The following is an 18,803-nucleotide window of genomic DNA, read 5'->3' as shown; positions in this document are numbered from 1 at the left end:
GACCTGGGCAAGGTATGAGGGCCCTTTTCACAAACAACAGAGAGGAGATGAAGAAGCCGTGTTGTCTCCAGGCGACAAACCACCACACAGCACAGGAGGGAAGAATCTTGCAACATGACATTTAAGTGGCAAAGGTCCCAAAAGATGACCCACAGCATGGTGCTTTTTCTACAAAATTAAAGCTAAAATAAAACACGTGTTTAGCAATGTTTAAGAAGAGGCTATCAGTGGTAGGAAAAGGGAAGCAAAGCCAGGGTGACCACAAAGTCAGGACAACAGCTGCCAGAGGCTGGGGCAGTAGGGGTCGGACAGTCACATGGGATGCTGGCAAGGTCCCAGCTCTTCTGTGGGATGGTGTTGGCAGGTGCTTATTAAACTGTTAAAATGACCACATAAATAAAGCAGGCCACGCGAGGACCAAAGACCGTGACTATTCAATTCTATGCATCTGAGATCCAAAACATATCCTGTTCTCCACTAGTCTCCCATCTCAATTAATGGCCTTCCAAACTCACGGCCTGTCTACGAGGCAGACAGACCACAAACGCCTCCAGGAGACTCCTTGACTCACGCCACAGGCATCCCACCACGCGAGCACCACGCTGATGCTGAGGTTCAAAAATGAATGCAGCACAAGCAACGCTCTCTGCCCTCCGGTGCTCCGGCTTCGATGGCAAGACCGCAGCGGAGACCAACAGGTAAACCCACAGAAAGCTCCACCTCTGTGGGCTCAGAACCACCTGCCCCACTGCTGGGACCTGCGGAGATGCGCCTCAGTGAGAGCCACGCCAGTCCCAAGCAACCGCCTTACTCTGCTGCGAGGACCACAAAGGCCAGCGTCCAGAAGCAACGCTGGAGCGGGGGCCTGAATGACGTGCAGAAGCGTCCAGAAAACAATGTTCTCAGCAAAGAGAAGAGCAGTTGTCAAGTGCAGCCGTGACCTGGCATGCTGACCGACGAGGAAGCAAGCAGTCGTATGCTGGAGCAGGGGGGCAAGACAGTGAACCCCTGTGGTCAGGCCACGGTCAGTAGCCTGGGCTTCATTCTCGAAGCAACCAGAAACCCGAGAGGTCCTTGAGTGGAGTAGCCCTAAGCAGAAGGGAACTAAGTGAGGAATGACCTGAGGCAGAAAAGCAGCCGAGAGGTAGTGCGACAATGCAGGGACAGCAGGGGTACCTGAGTGACCGAGACCACACCCTCCCACCCGGGAGCTCCACCTGGCCCCTGCCCATGACACTGCACTGAGCATCTACTGATAATTACATCCGAGAGTCAGCTTGAAAACATTTTAAAATGCACATAATTACAAGAATAAACACTCTGGGAGCTACCACCCAGAACAAATGATTGTTAAAATTTATCACAATAGCTTCAGGTCTCTTTAAGAAAAATAAAATATTACAGATAAAGGTAAAGGTCCCATTCCCCACCAGCCTCCCCAGAAGCAGCCACCTCCAGGGAGTTCAAGTACATCCTCTGGACGACTCCCCGCATGCGAACAAACACATGCCCACAACACACCAGTGCAGAGCACACAGATCTGAACAGTGCGTGTCCCTTCACAGCCATGGAAATGGACTCACACTGTGCACCACCCCCACCTGCCTTCTGTGCACAGCATAGTTCTGCCATCTCGCCGTGCTGACCCCAAGAACGGAGTTCAGTTACTTCACATGGCTCTGCACTTTCACACACTGTCCCTTCGTAAGTACGTCCTCATGGAGGTGAAACGCCGCGTGTCTCACTGAGGCTAGGCCTGTGGCTTTCCCAACTGGGAACACAATAGTTTTCTCTGGAGTGGCGGGTCCCAGGCAGGTCGGCAGTCCCACCCACCCCAGGAGACTCTGCTGGCAGCTCCCGAGGTCACCGAGCCAACATGAGCCCCAAGTGCAGTCTCAGAGACCTATGCAGAGGTGTATCTGGACTGCAAAGCCGCCAAAGTTGGAAGAGGGCATCCTCCTCATCGGCTCCAGGATCAGCACCCAGTCAGTGGTTTCCAAATTTAGCATGAAATGAAAGCAAGGGTCAGCCCACTCGGCGCCCAGGCAAGACCACTGAGGCCCAGAGAGGTCAGGATCCCCGCCCGGATGTGCACAGTTCCTGATGAGCTCTGGTCCAGGGCTCTTTCCACGCCTCCCCGCAGCCAGACGAAAGGCCTACACCCCAGCTGGAGGCTGTCTTTACTATATCACTCCAGGGCTTTAAAAGTCGACATTCTGAACTGAGTTTCTTAACCGCTAAATATGTAACTAAGTGGCACCAACCTGACTTGTTATCTGATCAGTCCAAAGCAACAGAGAAAACTCTGGAGCATCCAAAACTAATTATAACAGACAGAATGCCTATCCTGAGAAATTACACCAGGGGAGAGAGTGGCTAATGATATCCCACTGCAGAAATGACATTACATTTACGCCCACCTCCACCCCTTACAAACTGACCTATTGTGGTTCCCCAGCACAACCCCATCACAGAGTAATTCCTTGAGGACAGGAACTGTCCTACTCCAGCACAAGGTCTGACCTGAAGTTGGTGCTCAATTAATGCTTGCTGACCGACTGACTGACCAAACTCACAAACCATTGCCCTGACCTGTGAGGCCACATGAGGAGCTGCTGGTCGTCCACCAAGACAGCCCCCAGGCACAGGATGAAGGACCCAGCGGCCTCTGCAGCCAGGAAAAAGGGACCCGCGCCTCAAGGCCGGGGTTGCCTCCTGACCACTCACCCCTTCCAGCCAGCGAGATCGCCTCAACCCAAGTGCCTGCAGCCCGTGCAAAGCAGAGCCCACGAGAGCCGTTTGGTACCTTTCAAAGCTGGGACGACGAAGCACAAGTCCCTGCTAATCCGAGAAGTCCAGCGGCCGCCGGAACAGGCCCATGCCCTCCTACACCCAGGTCTCCGTAACAGACGGCCCCCACCTGTCTCCCATGGCTCCCCCTCACTCACCCACTCCAGCCTGGGACCTGCTCTCTGACCCCCCGGGGGCCTTTCACTGCTCTTTCCTCTGCCTGGAACCCAGGTCCCAGGCTGCGCACCACTGGCTCCCTTCTCATCACCCAGGTCTCGCTTCCGACGGCACCTGCTCAGAAAGGCCTTCCCCAACCGGTCCAGTGGCGCCCTCTTGGTCACTCAGTCTCAGCACACTGCTTATTCCTTCATCGCACTTAACGCGATGAGAAATCATGCCGACGCTGTTTACTTATTGACTGCCTGGTCCCCACCACAACCGAAGCACCCTGACAGCAGGGGCTCTGTCAGCCTTGGGACCCCAGGCTGGACGCCCAGCGCCCACAACAGCCTTCCTCACTGGCTCACACACGTCCTAGAATAAATGAGTACAAACGAGCCATAGTCTCAATCAACATCCGTGTGAAGAGGTTTAAACTCACTTAGTCAAATAAATGCAACTTAAAACCAGATACAACTTTCTAAGGAAGACTTTGGGATGGTATTGATTTTTAAAACGTTGTATTTTGGCCATGGTTCTAAAAACCATGGTTTTAAAAGCATAAATAGTCGAGCCCTCCAGAAAGCAATCTGTATCAAAGACTTGAAAATGCTCAACCCAGCAGCTGCACACAGAGCTGTGCACAAACATCCAGCCAAGAGTCTTTTATACAGACAAGTGGACATTAGCCACAGCAGCCTGTCCCAGGGGCCTGTGATGAAATGTCAGCCTGTGACAGTGGAGAACCAGGCAGACGAAGGGAGCTTCAAGACCACTGGCGGGGGGGAATGCCCTCAAAACACGAACCAGGTAAGGCAGGTGACACACGGCGGGACCACGGACGATCTTAATTTTGTAAAGACCAGAAGTACACCTGCATCGCACATCGAACATAGGCTGAAGTGAACAGTCTGGGCAAGGTGGGAATACAGGTGGTTTCACTTTCTTATTCACAGTTTTCTTTTCTTTCCAAACTTCTTATAATGAATAAAACCAATTTTATAATCAGGAAAAACAGGTAGAAAAAAAGTCATTTTCAAGTGACTAATAATTTTTTTTTTTTTTGAGGAAGATCAGCCCTGAGCTAATATCCATGCCAATCCTCCTCTTTTTGCTGAGGAAGACCAGCCCTGAGCTAACATCTATTGCCAATTCTCCTCCTTTTTTTCCCCAAAGCCCCAGTAGATAGTTGTATGTCATAGTTGCACATCCTTCCAGTTGCTGTATGTGGGACGCCACCTCAGCGTGGCCGGAGAAGCGGTGCGTCGGTGCGCACCAGGGATCCGAACCCGGGCCGTCAGTAGCGGAGCGCGCGCACCTAACCGCTAAGCCACGGGGCCGGCCCCTCAAGTGACTAATAATTTTTAATTTAATTTAACTAATAATCAACACTTTCCTTTTTCACTCTTCAAATAACTGTCATAACACTTAAGACGCTACTATCGTGCCGCATTTTTACAAGATCAAACTTGACATACAGCGGACCTGTTCAGTCATTTGCTGTGTTCACTAACATCCAGCATCTGTCTACACAAATCCATAAATGGATTATACCAAAACCACAAAGACAAAGCTCCTCTATGAAAGGCATGAAAATTCCTTTAAAAACTTTTCTTGAGCAGTTGTTCCACGTACTTGAGCACAAATTTTAAAAGCAGAAAAAGCTGTCTTCTTTCCCCATTCACCCACGATGGTAAGACGTGATGGCTGCGCGGCCTGGCCGTCCCACCACCGTCTTTCCCCAAAGCTCTCAGTCTCATCGCTGGACCCCACAAGGCCTTTCTCCACCCTCTGCGGAGTGTTCCCACCGGAGCACCATGCCTGCCGCTCTGACCACCGGACACACACCTGGCAGGCTACGCACAGCACTGGGGAGGCGGCTCAGCTGTCCTGGCTCCTAGTGTCCTGCTGTGCCCACTCAGCGTCCACTCAGACCACTGACCCCCCAAACAAGTCACTTCAGAGCTACAGAGAGTTCTTACCACTTGCCCCTCGGTTCTAAAATCTGACATCCAATTTGACGCAATCATGAAGTTTAGGATTTCCCCAACCTCTGGAGCTGGAAAACATTCGGAAACAGGCCCTCTGGGACGCAAGTTCCTCCATGTCAGCGCGGATATCGCGCACCACCTCCCACCTGGTCACACTCCTCCTCACGAGCTTGGGGATCAAAAGAAGCATGGGTATCCCTTCCTCCCAGGCCACGTGGAAGAAGCAGAAAGGTCCCATCAAGACTTTAACTTCAGGATGGAAGAACGAAAGTCCAACTCAGCCTCCCAGGCCTGCAGAGTTGAGGGGCTCTGAGCTCACGAAGCCCACTCCCGGGGGTCAGGGAGCCTCACTGCCTCCGTCCACCGCTGCCCTCTACCCACATGCAGCAGCGAGGCCAGGCGGGCAGCCAGAGAGGGAAGCCAGACAAACGATGGTAGTTACCTACGCACTTTTCAAATTTAGGGGGGCGTGGAGGGTCCTAAACTATGGACAATTTTCATATCTCTTTGTTTTTTGAAGATTTTAAATCCTTTGTGCAGATATTCAAGGATACGTAAAAATCAAAAATTGTAATTCAAAGCTTTCATGGCCCTACCACAGAAATATAAAGTTCCCAATTTTCAAACATAACTTTACAGCACTTGATCTACTTCACAGGGGTGATTTATTCTAAGTAAGAAGTTCTGAGATATACGTGTTTGTAATTTACAACGCCACAACGCCACAGCAACCTTGGGCCCAACTGGAAACGGAAGAGTCACAGTCACCTCCAGGTGCACCCAGGACACAGTGTCCTGCTGCAAAAAGTTCCCCTCTCCTTTGGTTTTCTTACTTCATTTAACTGTTTTATTACTATCAAAGGCCTGAGTAAATAAAAGGCTGCTGACCTCCAGCCTAAGACAAATTTCAGAGGCGAGAGCCCTAAACAGTAACTGTTTCCCAAGACCATCAAGAAGATCCAAGGCTCCTGCTGTCGTGAACACGAATAAAAGTAAAAGTGCTTTTGAGAACTATGCAAATTACCCCGAATCTCAGGCAAGTTTCTCCAGAGGCCTTTTAAATCTCTGCTTCAAGATTTTCAAAAACAGTTGTTAATTATGTTTTGATCAACTTACATATAACTAGCTATTTATAAAAGCTTTCTTCAAATGCATCATTGAAGACAATGAAAGCTTACATTTATAAACTGAAATGGGCTTTGGAAGCATACCTGGAACTACCTTTATCTTACAATTTCAAGGAAACAGACACGTGCACACCCCACTGCTCTGTCCCACTCCGCCGCTGCTTTTCTAGGGCAGGGTCTAAACTGGGTCAGTCCCATACAGATCAAACACCGCTGCCAGAGGGGGCTGGCGCCCACCTGTCAGAAACCCTGGGCAGCTGTCAAAGGGCATCTCCTGCAGCACGACTGAGAGCCCAGGCACTCGACCTCTGCACCCGGAGGCGACAGAACAATCCTGGGAGCCGGGCCCTCTGGACCCCTCAGGTTCATTAACCAGCTATGTAGCCAGGATACCACTTTCCTAACCGCTTCCTTATGGGGCTCTAATAAATTGGGATCTACCCCTCATATGGCAAATGTAAAGGACTTGGAAAGTTGTCATCTTTCCAAACTCCAGTAACTCTGCCATAAGCGCGAAGCACTCCCTGCCCTCAAGTTCAGTAAGCAGTGAGAACAGATAACCCAGGAGGGTCTGAGAGAACCCTCTCCTGGTTGTTGCTAAAATGTGAGGACCACCAGCTCCAAAAGCCACCCACATGTGCAGGAAACATCATCCCAGCCCCAGTCACCAAGACAGCTCTGTCCACCCCAAAGACAACAGGGACAGCCAGGAGCAAAGCCAAGACAGAGGGAGAAGAGTGCCCGCCTGCTCACCCCAAGGGCCTCCGCTCCAAGCTGGCAGCGTGGAAGCAATGCTCAGAGAAGCTACCCCCATCCCACGCTAAGCAGAGCTGTCCAGTGCTGGCCGTGTATGCCTCCCAAAAGCTATTTTTCTTTTTTTCCCCAAAGGTCACTGTTATCTAAGTATATCAAGGGGAAAATTCGGTTAAGGCCTTTGCCTCAAGCAAGCCCCACACCCAGGTCCACTCTCTCTGCAGGCAACTGCGCCCCCTGTCCCCAGGGTCTGCAGAACATATCCCTCACGTCTACGACCCATCTGTGACAACCTCGCCAACTTACTCACTTACAGAAACAGAGTCAGCCACTGCAGCAGGCTCCTCAGTCACTGAGAACACCTCCAATCCGGATATGGTTTTGATGGGAATAAAGCTGTCTTTACATTTTGCTACTTCTACAGCAACATAACGCTTGAAAACCAGTGAAAAAGTGCAACGGAACTGGGACAGTGTATGAATAATAAATGCTACTTGACAGCAGTGTAGACTGTTCATCCTAATGGAATTCCACAAAATGGTCAACCCCACTTTCTAGCTGGGGAAACTGAGACTCCACGGATCCATATATTCTGTCCCAGGTCAAACAGCAAGAGTGCCCTCAAGTAACAAAATCTAAACTTCCAAGAATGTCCCTTGTGCCAAAGCATCTGCTGCCAAAGTTGGCCACCAGAATTTCTAGTTCCTGCCTTCCACCATCTACTACCCAGCTCAGGTCAATGATCCTAGAACTCAACCGGGCCCAGCACAATCAGCTCCTAGTGGACTTTTTTCTCTTCCTCCCCAAGGATAGGAATTCAATTAAATTCACCATGGATGGGAACCAATGCCCGAAACACCTGTCCTTATAAGCATATTAACCTGGGGAGTATTCATTGTAAATAAGTCACATGCAAATATTCTCTAGGCCAAGGTATCCAGGCCGACAGTGAGGAAACGGTTTCTGCCCTGGAACGAGAACCTACACTTTGGCCAAATCTTAGGGCAACAAGAGAGCAAGTTCTCTGTGAAAGCAGAACAGACATACACTATAGAAAATGCTAATTAGCCACGCCAAAAAATAACCTTTAAAAACGAGCATCTTCAACGTAACACCTATCTGGAAAGATCTTTTACAAGATGTTTTTTTACATGCATGCTAATTTTGGTGTCATATCACTTTTTTCTTCTTTCAACTAGAATCATAACATTACTCGGATGTTATGACTATTCTAAGCTGTATGTAACTAGTGCTTTTCAGTGTTCTTGGGAACAGCTGCCTTTGCTGCAACATCTCTAAAGACTTCTTACATGATCTTGTTATTTCCACGGATAAAACTTAGACTCTGGTATCTCCAAACCAGCAAATTAATTACAATAATATAAACATCTCTTTACAAAACTGTCCTGACAAAGAATATCAAGACTGAGTTTGCTAAAACCAAACTCAACAGGAGCTCGTGGCGGGCTGTGAGAATGACACGCAAGGCCTAAGCCTGGCCCTTGGGGAGACCTCAGTGAGACCTCTGTCCCTCTCCTCTCCCACCCTCAAAACTCTGACCCACAGGAAGGGGAGGCACTGGGGGGGTGAGCCTCTTCACACACTCCAACTGCCAACAGCCTGTTATTTCACTTGACACCTACGTGTAGCTTTGAAAACCCTGCCGGCCCCTAATCACTGAGTTGTAACAAGAATCAGTTATGAACTAGGCAATAGTTATTTTATAAGTTACTTCCGCCTCCACTTTATACACTTTTATGATGAAAGATTTCAATGACGAGGAAACATCAACTAGAAGAATCTAATATTTCTCGGTCAATCAATTATATGACGTAACTAGAACATTCACGATCTGTCATTTTGACTTACAGAATTAAACTGTACTATTTAAAAGAAGGAACTTTGGGGACTTTGGTGGTAGTTTTAACTATACTTTTTTTGCTTTTATTGTTATTAAAATGAAGTAAGAATTAATCAGAGTTCCTCATCAGCTGACCAACTGGCAACGGGGCATGAAGAGATGGATGTAATACTTTTATTTTCTAGAAAGCATGTGGCCCCTTTAAAGCACAGCTCTCAGCATTTGTCACCCAAATGTCAACACGCACTGTTCTCTGCTCTCACATACACGGGACTAATGCAAAGACTCCTGAGAACTTATGCAAACAGTCAGTGTTTTTACAGTTTTTCCAAGGAGTTGTCCACTTGTCACATGCAGACATCCCTAACACTGACATCAGAAGATGAAAGCGAGTCCAGGGTCACTTGACAAAGACGGCAGAGATGCCCCTTTCGATCCACAGTGTCCTCTCCCCGGAAGAAATAAGGCTCAGACCAAAGGCGTCCAGTCAACCCCAAACCACTACACCTGCAGGCCTCTCACACTGCCCCTGCAAGCCAGGCCAAGCACCCACCCACCTCACAACTTACCGACAAGCTCACGCCAGTTTTAAATAACAAAAGTGCAGCGCAGGGAAACATCCCTGCTGTGCCTAAGGCAAACGCTGAGCCGAGCAGGGCCGCTGAGGGCATTTTTACAGATGGGTCAGAAGTATCATCACAGTTTACATAACATGCTACGACCATGAATTCCCTCTCTTAAATGTTACTAAGGATCAGCCATATTTTCCACTAAAAGGTCAAAATACACATAATGAGCAAAACAGAACCTTCAATAAAACACTCTTACAAACTCAAAAACAAACTGTGTCGTAAGGGACATCTCAGTACCTCTTAGGTAACTTATTTTACATCATCCTTTCCTTCTCACAGCATGGCAGCCCCCACTACCACCCCAAAAACACTGTGTTTGGCTGTAGTCTTTTCCTACTCGTATACACACAGATCCCTGTCAAGCTTTACCCTCAGCCCGGAACCCCACACACTTTGACAGGGAAACCTTTCCTCCTTAAGACAATGAAATTCTTTCACGGTGACCAATCCCTCTTTTCGGAAAGCGAGGGGACACAGGAGGTGCTGTTTCTACTACTTCTGCCACCGCAGCAGCCGCTACACCAGCACATGTTACTACACAGCAAGGGAGGAGCTCTCCAGAAGCTCAGCACCCGCAGGCAGTCCACGCAGCAGAGGTGGAGGCGCCGGAGAGAAAACAGGGCGCCTCACGTGCTCAAGTTTCTCTCTGCCTCAGAATCCCAAAACAAAGCAGCGTGACACGTAATGCCGTGGGGGATCCTCCGCCGTCAAACCTGAAGAACCCTAAAGAACTGCCGAGACGACAAGCGACTAAGAGTGGAAAATACAGGCTGCGGCCCGCTAGGCTCCAGGCGACCCCGCTCCGTCTGTACCTCCAACAGACCAGCTGACCAGAGAGCACATGCCCACCACTGACTTTGCAGCATGGCAATAACCACGGCAACCGGGCACTCTTTAAGCGATAACACGGTGCTGAACAATACTGTGGCTCCGGGAAGCACTGAAATACTACTGCAGAACCCGCAGTTGAGGCAAGGACACAACCAGGAAGGGTGTGTGCCCAGGATTCCTCCAAGGCTCACCTGGGATCTCTGCCATCCTGGTGTGAGCAGGTAAGTAGAAGCTTTCCACATAGCCTTGCCCAGCCTGAACGAGGGGCGCCACTCTGCCTGACCTCACAGGTGGAAGGGGGGTCCCTAACCCAGGATCAGGGGACTGCTATCACAGCTCAGGATAATCAAGGAGCAGGAGAGTTCACTGAGGACACAGCCATACGCCTGATCCCAGAGACCAGGAGAGTAAAGCACCACGTGAAAGAAAACCATGGACCCAGACTATGTCCCTACATCCTGTATAGCCCACTAAGTTGTCCCCAGGAGCGCCAGCTGCTACTACTCTCCACACAGGGACACGGAGCAGGGGCACACAAGGCCAGGCAGGACAGGCGGAAAGAACCCACTCAACTGTGAGCGATGGCAGAGAAACTCTGCAACGCAAAAACCGTGCAGAGGCCAACTCTGCAGGAGGTGAGAGACCCCGGCTACCACATCACGCTGGGCGCGCAGCCACACTCACGCACAGACACACACACACACTCACAGGAACACTCTCTCGCACTCGGGCAGAAGTGCACCTCCGCACGCTGCAGGCCTGTGCAAGACCCGTGACCTTAGCGTCCTGCCGGTCCCACAACTTCCTGGACTCCCAGCTGGGGCAGCCCAGCCCCACCCGGCGCGGCCACTCACCTGGGGGCAGCTGGAAGTTCTGGATGTTGGTCGGGTTCTGAGGCGGCTGCGGCAGGCGAGGGGCGAGGACCGTGGGCGTCAGCGTGGCCCGGATCCCGCCGGCGGTGGCCGAGGGCGTCCTGGGCAGGCTCTGGGTCACCGCGGTGGCCGAGCCCTTGGGCAGCCCGGTGGGGGTGCCGGGGGCTGGCGGCGGGAGGCCAGCGGTGGCGGCGGCGGGCAGCGCCCCTTGCATAGTTGGCCCGAGGATCATGCCGGCCGCCGCGCCGGCCGGGCAGCTGGCCGCCAGGGTCTGTGGCGGCGGGGGCGCCGGCTGCAGCGCGGTCTTGGGCGAGTCGGCCTTGGCCACCTGCGCGGGCGCGGCGGCGGGCCCGGGCTGACTGTTGGCGGCGGGCGCGGGGGCGGGGGGCGCGGGCGCGGGGGGCGCGGGGACCGGGGCGGGCGCGGGCGCGGGGGGCGCGGCGCTGCCCCCGTTCTGCGCGGCCGCCGGGGGTCCGGCAGGGTGGCCGGGCGGCCGGGCCAGGCTGGCGGCGGCGGGCGGCGGCGGGGCGGCGGGGGGCGCGGCGGGCGCGGCGGGCGCGGCGGGCGCGGGGGGTGCGGGGGGCGAGGGGGCGCGGGGCGCGGGCGCGGCGGGGGCGCCGAGGAAGGGCGGCGTCTGGATGACAGTGGCGGCGGCGGGCTTGGGCGGCGGCGGCGCGGGCGCGGGCCCGTTGTGGAGCAGGCTGACAGCAGGTGCGGCGGCGGCGGCGCGGAGCGAGTTGCCCAGCGCGGCGCTCCCATTCAAAGTTTGCGCGGCGCCGGGGCCGCCGGGCGGGCCGTTGCGGGCGGCGGGCTTGGCGGCGGGCTCGGGCGCGGCCGCGGCCCCGGCTCCCGGCGCGCAGGCCCCGGCCCCGGCGCCCGGCCCCGCGCCGGCCTCGAGCGCGCTCAGCTTCGCGGCGGGCCCTGCGGGGACAAGCGGGGCGGCGCGGTGAGGACGCGGGCCCGGCCGGCGCCCGCCCGCGCTCAGGCCGCGCCGCGCTCTACCTGCGGGGGGCGGCTCCGGCGCCGCTGCGGGCGCGCCCTCGGCCGGCACGGCTCCGGCTCCGACATGGTTCCCGAGCGCGCCGGCGGCCGCGGCCCGCGCCTCGGGCGCGCGGGGCGCGAGGTGGTGGTGGTGGGCCGCGCTGGCCGCCAGCTGCGACTCGAGCGAGCCCACCAGGTCGCTCACCACTTTCTCGTCCACCTCGCTGTTGAAGAAGACCTCGTCCAGCAGATCCGAGCCCGCCGCCATCTTTCCTCCTCGGCCCGCCGCCGCCGCCGCTCGGCCGGCGCTGGGCGGGGAGGAGGCTCCGCGCGGGCAGGCGGGCTGTCGGGCGGGCGGGCGGGCGCGGGGGCGGGCGGGGGGCGGCGCGCGCCGGGCGGGGCGGGGGCGGCGGCCGGGCGGGGGGCGCGGGCGGCCGGCGCGGGGGGAGGGCGGCGGCGGCGCGGTGCGCAGGCGCGGCGGCGCGCCCGCCCCCGCCCGCCGCCCGGCGCCTCGTCATTGGCTGCGGCGCTCCCCACCCGGCAGCCCGGCGCCCCGCGATTGGCTGCGGCGCGCGCTTAAAAGGCGCGGCCAATGGCTGCGAGCGGCAGAGGCTGGGGTGCGGGCTTGTGGCCGTTGTGCTGCGGCCTAGCTGGCGGCGGGCTGCTCGCGCCCTTGGGCCTGCGGGGGTGTGGGGGTGCGGCCCGCCGGGGGTACCCGGGACCGACGGCCCCGAGGGCGTGGCAGGCGGGGACCGCGGCCGGGGCCTGGTGGGGGGCGGCGGCGATGACTGGCTCTTTGTTTCGCTCTCTCCAAAATGGCTGCGGCCGTAGCTGACGGGAGCGCCGGGCGGGCGGGCGAGGGAGGCCGTGCTCCCCGGGCCCGAGGCTCTCCGCGCCGCCGCCTGCGGGGACTGCGCGCGCGGCCGGAGGCCGGGGTCGGGGCCCGGGTCCGGGGCAGGGAGCCTGCCCGGCGGGCGTGGGAGCGAGGGCGAGGGCGGGGGCGGCGCGGGGCCCGCAGCACCGGGCGGGGCGAGCGCGGCCTGCCCTCCGGCCGGCGGCACCTCCGTAGCCCGAGAACGGGCCTCCGGCGCGGTAGGCGTGCCGCCGCTCGGCCGAGCGCGGTGGGCGGTGGGCGAGGGGCGCGCGCAGGGCCCGGGGTGCGCCGGCCTGTCCCCGCGCCTGAGTCCGCAGCGAAGCCTCCCCGGCGTGACTGTCATCTTCTCTGGCTGCACGGCCCGGACACGACTGTCTCATAAATTATTAGGCGAGGTGACAGCGCCTGTCGGGGGCCAGTAGTTCGACAGGGAGCAGTCGATCTGGAGGTCCTTGTCTGTTTCTTATTTCCTGTTCTTTCCTTTTGACAAAGTAAGTTATCTGGAATAATGTTTACGAGCACTGTATAGAAATAGTACAGTTCTCTTTTTGTGCGTTTGTGTTTTTGTTTTTTATTTTAACCAAGAGATGGTGTTTCGGGACATTTCTAGTGGTTTTCTTCTCTCCGTTTTTTTGGGAAAGCCCAGAGAGAAATGTCTCCTGGCCTCAGGCCTCACCGGGGACGTGAGATCACATGATCAGGCTCCTGCTGAAGAGCCGGAGGCCGCAGGAACACAGACCTCAGCACAACGAGGGGCTGGTGACGTAGTAAATGATTTAGACCCCGCCGGCTCCCGCAAGCAGATCTCACAGGGCCGGGTGCGCGGTCCCGCGGAGCCCTTCAAATCGGTTGCCGGAGTCCGTCCTCTCGCTCCCCAAGTTCTAGATAATGAGCAGCGGGATTGGAGGCCGGGAAAGGTGCCTCCCCGAGGAGGGAGTGTCGGGGGAAATCCTGCAAACATATAGCTGGAATTTTGCACCTGAATTTTAGTGCCCAGAGGCAGGAAAGGAAGGGAACAAGCTGAGTGTGAGAGAGCGCTGGGGTGGGGGACTGTGAACCTGGGGCACCTGTGCGCCATCTCCACGGGCGCCTGGAGCCCAGCGTTGCGGATGGTCTGGTATTCAAACAATAGCTGAAACGTGGCATTATGTGTAGAATCTCATAATCTTTAAATGTTGACAACTGATGAGGTAACTTTAAAGGAGGCCAAAAAAAAGCATGAGCAGGCTGACCTCAGCCCCATGTGGAAGGTCTGGTGGGAAACAGGTGCATACCATAGTCTGCACCCTGAAAACACTCAAGATTGGCTTTGGGGTAGAGGAGCAAGCAGCGGTGCTACAAGGCAGAACACTGGATGCCTGAGAAAGTGAAACCCAGGTTCTGAGGCCCCGGGAGAGCCCATGTGACTGGGGGAATCCCCACTCTCACGTCCACCCCTGCTGCATTACCGAGATCTTTAGTAAAGCAAGGTGGGTGGTGCCATCTCAGGCAGGCTAGTCCCACTTCCCCATAGAACCGTGGCTTCCTGAGTTCTCTGAAGGCCACCAGGATCCCTTCACCCCAGGGTAGTCCCCAGGTCTCTGAAAGCTGGGTGCGTGCCAGGGAGGGCTCACTTTTCCTCTACACCAGGCCTCCTCCCTGCATTGGTGCTGACATCACCCCCAGAGTCCTCGGGCACCTTCCATCCAGCAGGAAGTGTGGGAGGTTAAGAGTGTGGCCCTCCCCACTTCACCGTCCCCACTCTCCTTGGGAGGGTGTCCTGTGCACCCCCAGAGGAAGGTGGGAGCTACAGAGGGCTTAGGCAGCTGTACTGCATCTGGTGCTCTCCAGAGCACTGCCACCTTGAGAGTGAACAGAGGGGCGCGGAAGCCCCATGGCTCCTCCCCTCCTACTGCCGAGTGGGGGAGACGCTGCCAACCTGTCTACCTTGGTCATGCTGTCCCTTGGTCACTCGGGAATTTTCTTTGACTATCTCTATATGGTTTTACTTGTTGCCACAAGAAGTTATGACTTTCCACCTAGCATAAAAAGAATAAAGGGGGGATGAAAATGAGTGTAAATATAAACACATTTAAACATGGGAGGATGTTTGCTAGAAGATGGACAGAACCCAGAAACAGTACGTCCTTGCCACCTGCAGCCCTGCAGATGTGCAAGGCCCTGGCCAAAAGGCAGCTTCCCAGCCTTTTAAGTGTATTAAGCAGTATGTTGTCTTTTCAATAAAACAGAGAAAGCATCAGACACACTCAAATAAAAGAATAAACATAACCAAGAGACAATCATTTCAGTGTTCTCTGGCTGTGAGGGATAGGCAGTGTTCGTTATGTTACCGATGCTTTTGTTGTCCGCCTGAAATACTAGACAACAAAACGATTTTGTTTTTTTAGAGACATGAAGCTAGATTGCAGCTGGTGGATCTAGGCCCGGTTCCCAGAGTCCCATTCACCTGGGTGACTTCACCCCCCCAGCTGGCAGTGCTCCTCAGCGCTGCAGACTCAGCAGGCTGGGCCCAAGGTCAAGAATGGATCCACATCCCAGAGACAAGCTCTTGAACACAAAACTGATCTGTAAACACAGATGCATTCGTTTCTTAGGGCCATCATAACATTATCACAAACTTGGGGACTTAAAACAACAAAAATTTATTCTCTCAGTTCTAGAAGCCAGAAGTCCAAAATCAAGGTGTCAGCAGGGTCGCACTCACTCTGGAGGCTCTAAGTGAGGATGCTTCCTACCTCTTCCAGCTTCCAGGCATTCCTTGGCTTGCAGCCGCCTCACTCCACTCTGCCTCATGTGTCTTCTCTGCGCGTCTCTCTGCGTCCTCTCCTCTTATGAAGACATCAGTCATTGGGTTTAGGGCCCACCCTGAATCCAAAATGATTTCACCTCAAGATCCTTAACTAATCACATGTGCAAAGACCCTATTTCCAGCTAACATCACAGGCTGAGGTTCTGGGTGGACATGAATCTTGGGGAGACACTATTCAATCCAACACACCAGAGGACCAGTTTGTTCGCTTTTGGAGAGAAGACCTCTCAAATGAATCAGAAGGCACTCATCAGCCTGACCAGCCCGACCAGCCCCTTTGCCCTAGAACATAGCTAGGAGAGGCTGGAGTATGAGACTAGCCTGTGACCTGATGGGTCTGGAGTGGAGTCCACTGGCCAAGACAGTCCCCTCCCTGTTCTGCCTTGCCAACTAGGTGACAATGCTCAAATCGGCTCGGGTGGCCACAGGTAACCACCACACTGATGCCGTGAGCACTCCCTCCGCACCAGCTGAGCCTGCATTGCAGATGAGGAAACTGAAGTTTAGGAAGGCTAAGTCAGTAGCCCAAGGTCTCTTTCCTGGTGGGACAGAAACCCAAGACGCGAACCCTAAAGCCGAGAGACACCAGCGCTGCGCTTCCCAGGCTGTCACGGCTGACCGACCTCTCCGTCCATACAGCCTCTCTAAGCATGGCAGCACCCCACTGATTAGATGTCCACTCCTAAATTAGAGTCAGAGTCAGGCCTGCTTCCTCTCCGAGACTGAGTGAGATCTCCTGGATGTGGGCTGTCTGCAAACTCGCGAGTGACTCATTTACAACAGTCTTGGCTGACTCCCACAAATGGCTAACTACAGCCATTGTGGATGGGTTTTACTAGTTTAGCTCAGAGAGTAGCTTATTTCAAAGTTCAGGTGGGAGCTTCCCTCTCCTGACAGTACTCCAGCAGGTCAGCCTCCTGTAACGTCCCCTTCACCACCCCAGAGTGCAAACAAGAAACGGCCTTGCTATCAAGTGAAGGGAGCCTGGTGGCATCTCAACTCCCCCTTACCTGGAAAGGTGTGATGCTGCCAGCCTCCATTTTCTAAGCACGATGCCCATCAGGTGGTTTCTTAGAATTGCTTGTTGCTTTGGTTAATTCCTAACATAACTTGACCCTCATTCAGCTCACATGCTCAGTTTGTACAGCCCAAGCCCCAATCCCTGAAAACCCACCTTCACGAACACTTTCAGCTTCATTGCAGGTGCTCGGGAGGTGCACCAAACCGCAGGCTTTGTCATTGGTGAAGTTCGTTTAGTAAGCATTAATTGTTTAGACGGGATACATAAAGCTATTAGGCGCTGAACATTAAATATCAGTTAAGATGTAAAATATTAAACTTTTAAAATGAGACTATTTACAAGAACATCAAAAAACCAAATACCTCGTTATAAAACTAACAAAAAAGAGCACAAGACCTATAGATAGGAAATTGTAAAACATGATTGAGAGAAATTACAGAAAAAATAAATACATGGAGGGATAGACCAAGTTCAAGAAACAGAACACTCAATATTGTAAAAATGTCAATTCTCCCCCACATGACCTAGAGATTCAATGCAAAACAGATTTAAAGATCCCAGCAGGGTTTTTTCACAGAAATCGACAAGCTAGGCTTCCATTTCCAGTATGATGGAGTAAACTGCTATTGATTGAACCAACCCTCCCACAGACAGCACCATGAACTCTGGACAAAATACAAAACAACACTTACTTGGAGTCACCAGAGTGAGCAGAGGCAGGCAGATGCTGGAGGGGAGGCAACTCTTGGAAGAAGGGAATAGCCAGGTGAGCTGCCTGTTCTCACAGCTTCTAGCCTAAGGGCATGCCACAGTCCATGCCATTCAGGCAGATAAAACACCAACAAAATGTCTGCAGTTCTTCTGGCCTCAAGAGCTAGGAGACAGAGTTGGGGCAATGACACCCTCTGGGTAGTAGAGGGGTATCCCAGAAAGGAAGGAGCAAGAGAAGGGGAGACCCAAGTTCTGTGTATTAACTGGGCCTAAATCTCCCGGTGACATTGGAGCACAGGCATGGGGCAGACTCTAGGCACCTTGGTTAAGAATAAAAGAACCGAGATGAGATCTGAGCTGCTGTCCAAGGGATGGTGTTTGCAGTCTGAGCCCCACCGGGTCAATTGCCTTGCGCTAACATAAACACAAAAATAGTGAAGTCAACTCTCTTTGAGTTAATATAAGAGAATCCAAAGTCAACACAAAATAACACAATGTCCAGGATACAATCTAAAATTACTCTACAAAGAAAAAGGAGAATGTTAGCCATTCTCAAAAAAAAGTAATAGAGGGGCCAGCCCCATGGCATAGCGGTTAAGTGCATGCGCTCCGCTGCTGGTGGCCCAGGTTCAGATCCTGGGTGCACACTGATGCACCGCTTGTCAGGCCATGCTGTGGCAGCGTCCCATATAAAGTGGAGGAAGATGGGCACAGATGTTAGCCCAGGGCTAGTCTTCTGCAGCAAAAAGAGGAGGATTGGCATGGATGTTAGCTCAGGGCTGATCTTCCTCACAAAAAAACAGTAATAGAGATTGATCCCTGATATGACCCAGATGATGGAATTAGCAAACAAGGATTTTAAAGTAATTATTATAACTATAATTTTCATGTAAAGTAAAATATGCTTTTAAGAAGCAAAAAGATTTTTTTTAAAATCACAACAGAGAACTAGAAACTATATTTAAAAAATGGAAATTCTAGAACTGAAAATTAAAATATCATAAAGTTAACTGAATGGGCCTAACAGAAGAGTGGAGATGACAGTGGAAAAATCAGTAAACTTTAAGATATATCAATAGAATTTATTCAATATGAAAAAGAAAGAGTGGAGAATAAATAAAAAGAGCCTAAGAGATCTCTGGAACAACATCAAAACGTCTACATATGTGTAACTGAAATCCCAAAAAGAGAGGAGAGAAAGGATGGGGCAGGGAAAAGTACTTGAAGAAAATAATTTCTGGAATTTTTTATATTTGGTGAAAGACATAAATTTTCATACTTAAAGAAGTTCCACGATCCCCAACTAAGATAAACTCAAAGAAAACCATGCATCATAGTCAAATTGTTGGAAACCAAATGTACAGAGAAAACTCTTTACGAGTAGCTGTAGG

The 18,803-nt window shown here is 53.2% G+C and overlaps 1 protein-coding gene across 2 annotated transcripts in view; it reads right to left on the bottom strand.

Moving 5' to 3' along the window:
* TAF4 (TATA-box binding protein associated factor 4) overlaps positions 1–12,317 on the bottom strand; it is a 79,747-nt gene extending 67,430 nt beyond the window's left edge. The window contains exons 1-2 of one of the 2 annotated variants that reach the window (XM_058562375.1): positions 12,019–12,317; positions 10,999–11,937 (exon numbers count right to left, since the gene is read on the bottom strand). In XM_058562375.1, the coding sequence (XP_058418358.1) occupies positions 10,999–11,937; positions 12,019–12,265 (1,186 nt within the window). In that variant the 5' untranslated portion in view covers positions 12,266–12,317. Of the gene's footprint in view, positions 1–10,998 lie in introns of both variants that reach the window. The other variant, XM_058562373.1, reaches the window with a different exon arrangement.
* Positions 12,318–18,803: the final 6,486 nt, after the last annotated feature.

Source organism: Diceros bicornis, chromosome 19 (assembly GCF_020826845.1).
Source record: "Diceros bicornis minor isolate mBicDic1 chromosome 19, mDicBic1.mat.cur, whole genome shotgun sequence".
NCBI lineage: Eukaryota > Metazoa > Chordata > Mammalia > Perissodactyla > Rhinocerotidae > Diceros > Diceros bicornis.
The sequence above is the reverse complement of the archived record's forward strand: the minus strand, read 5'-3'. Positions and strand labels throughout refer to the sequence as shown.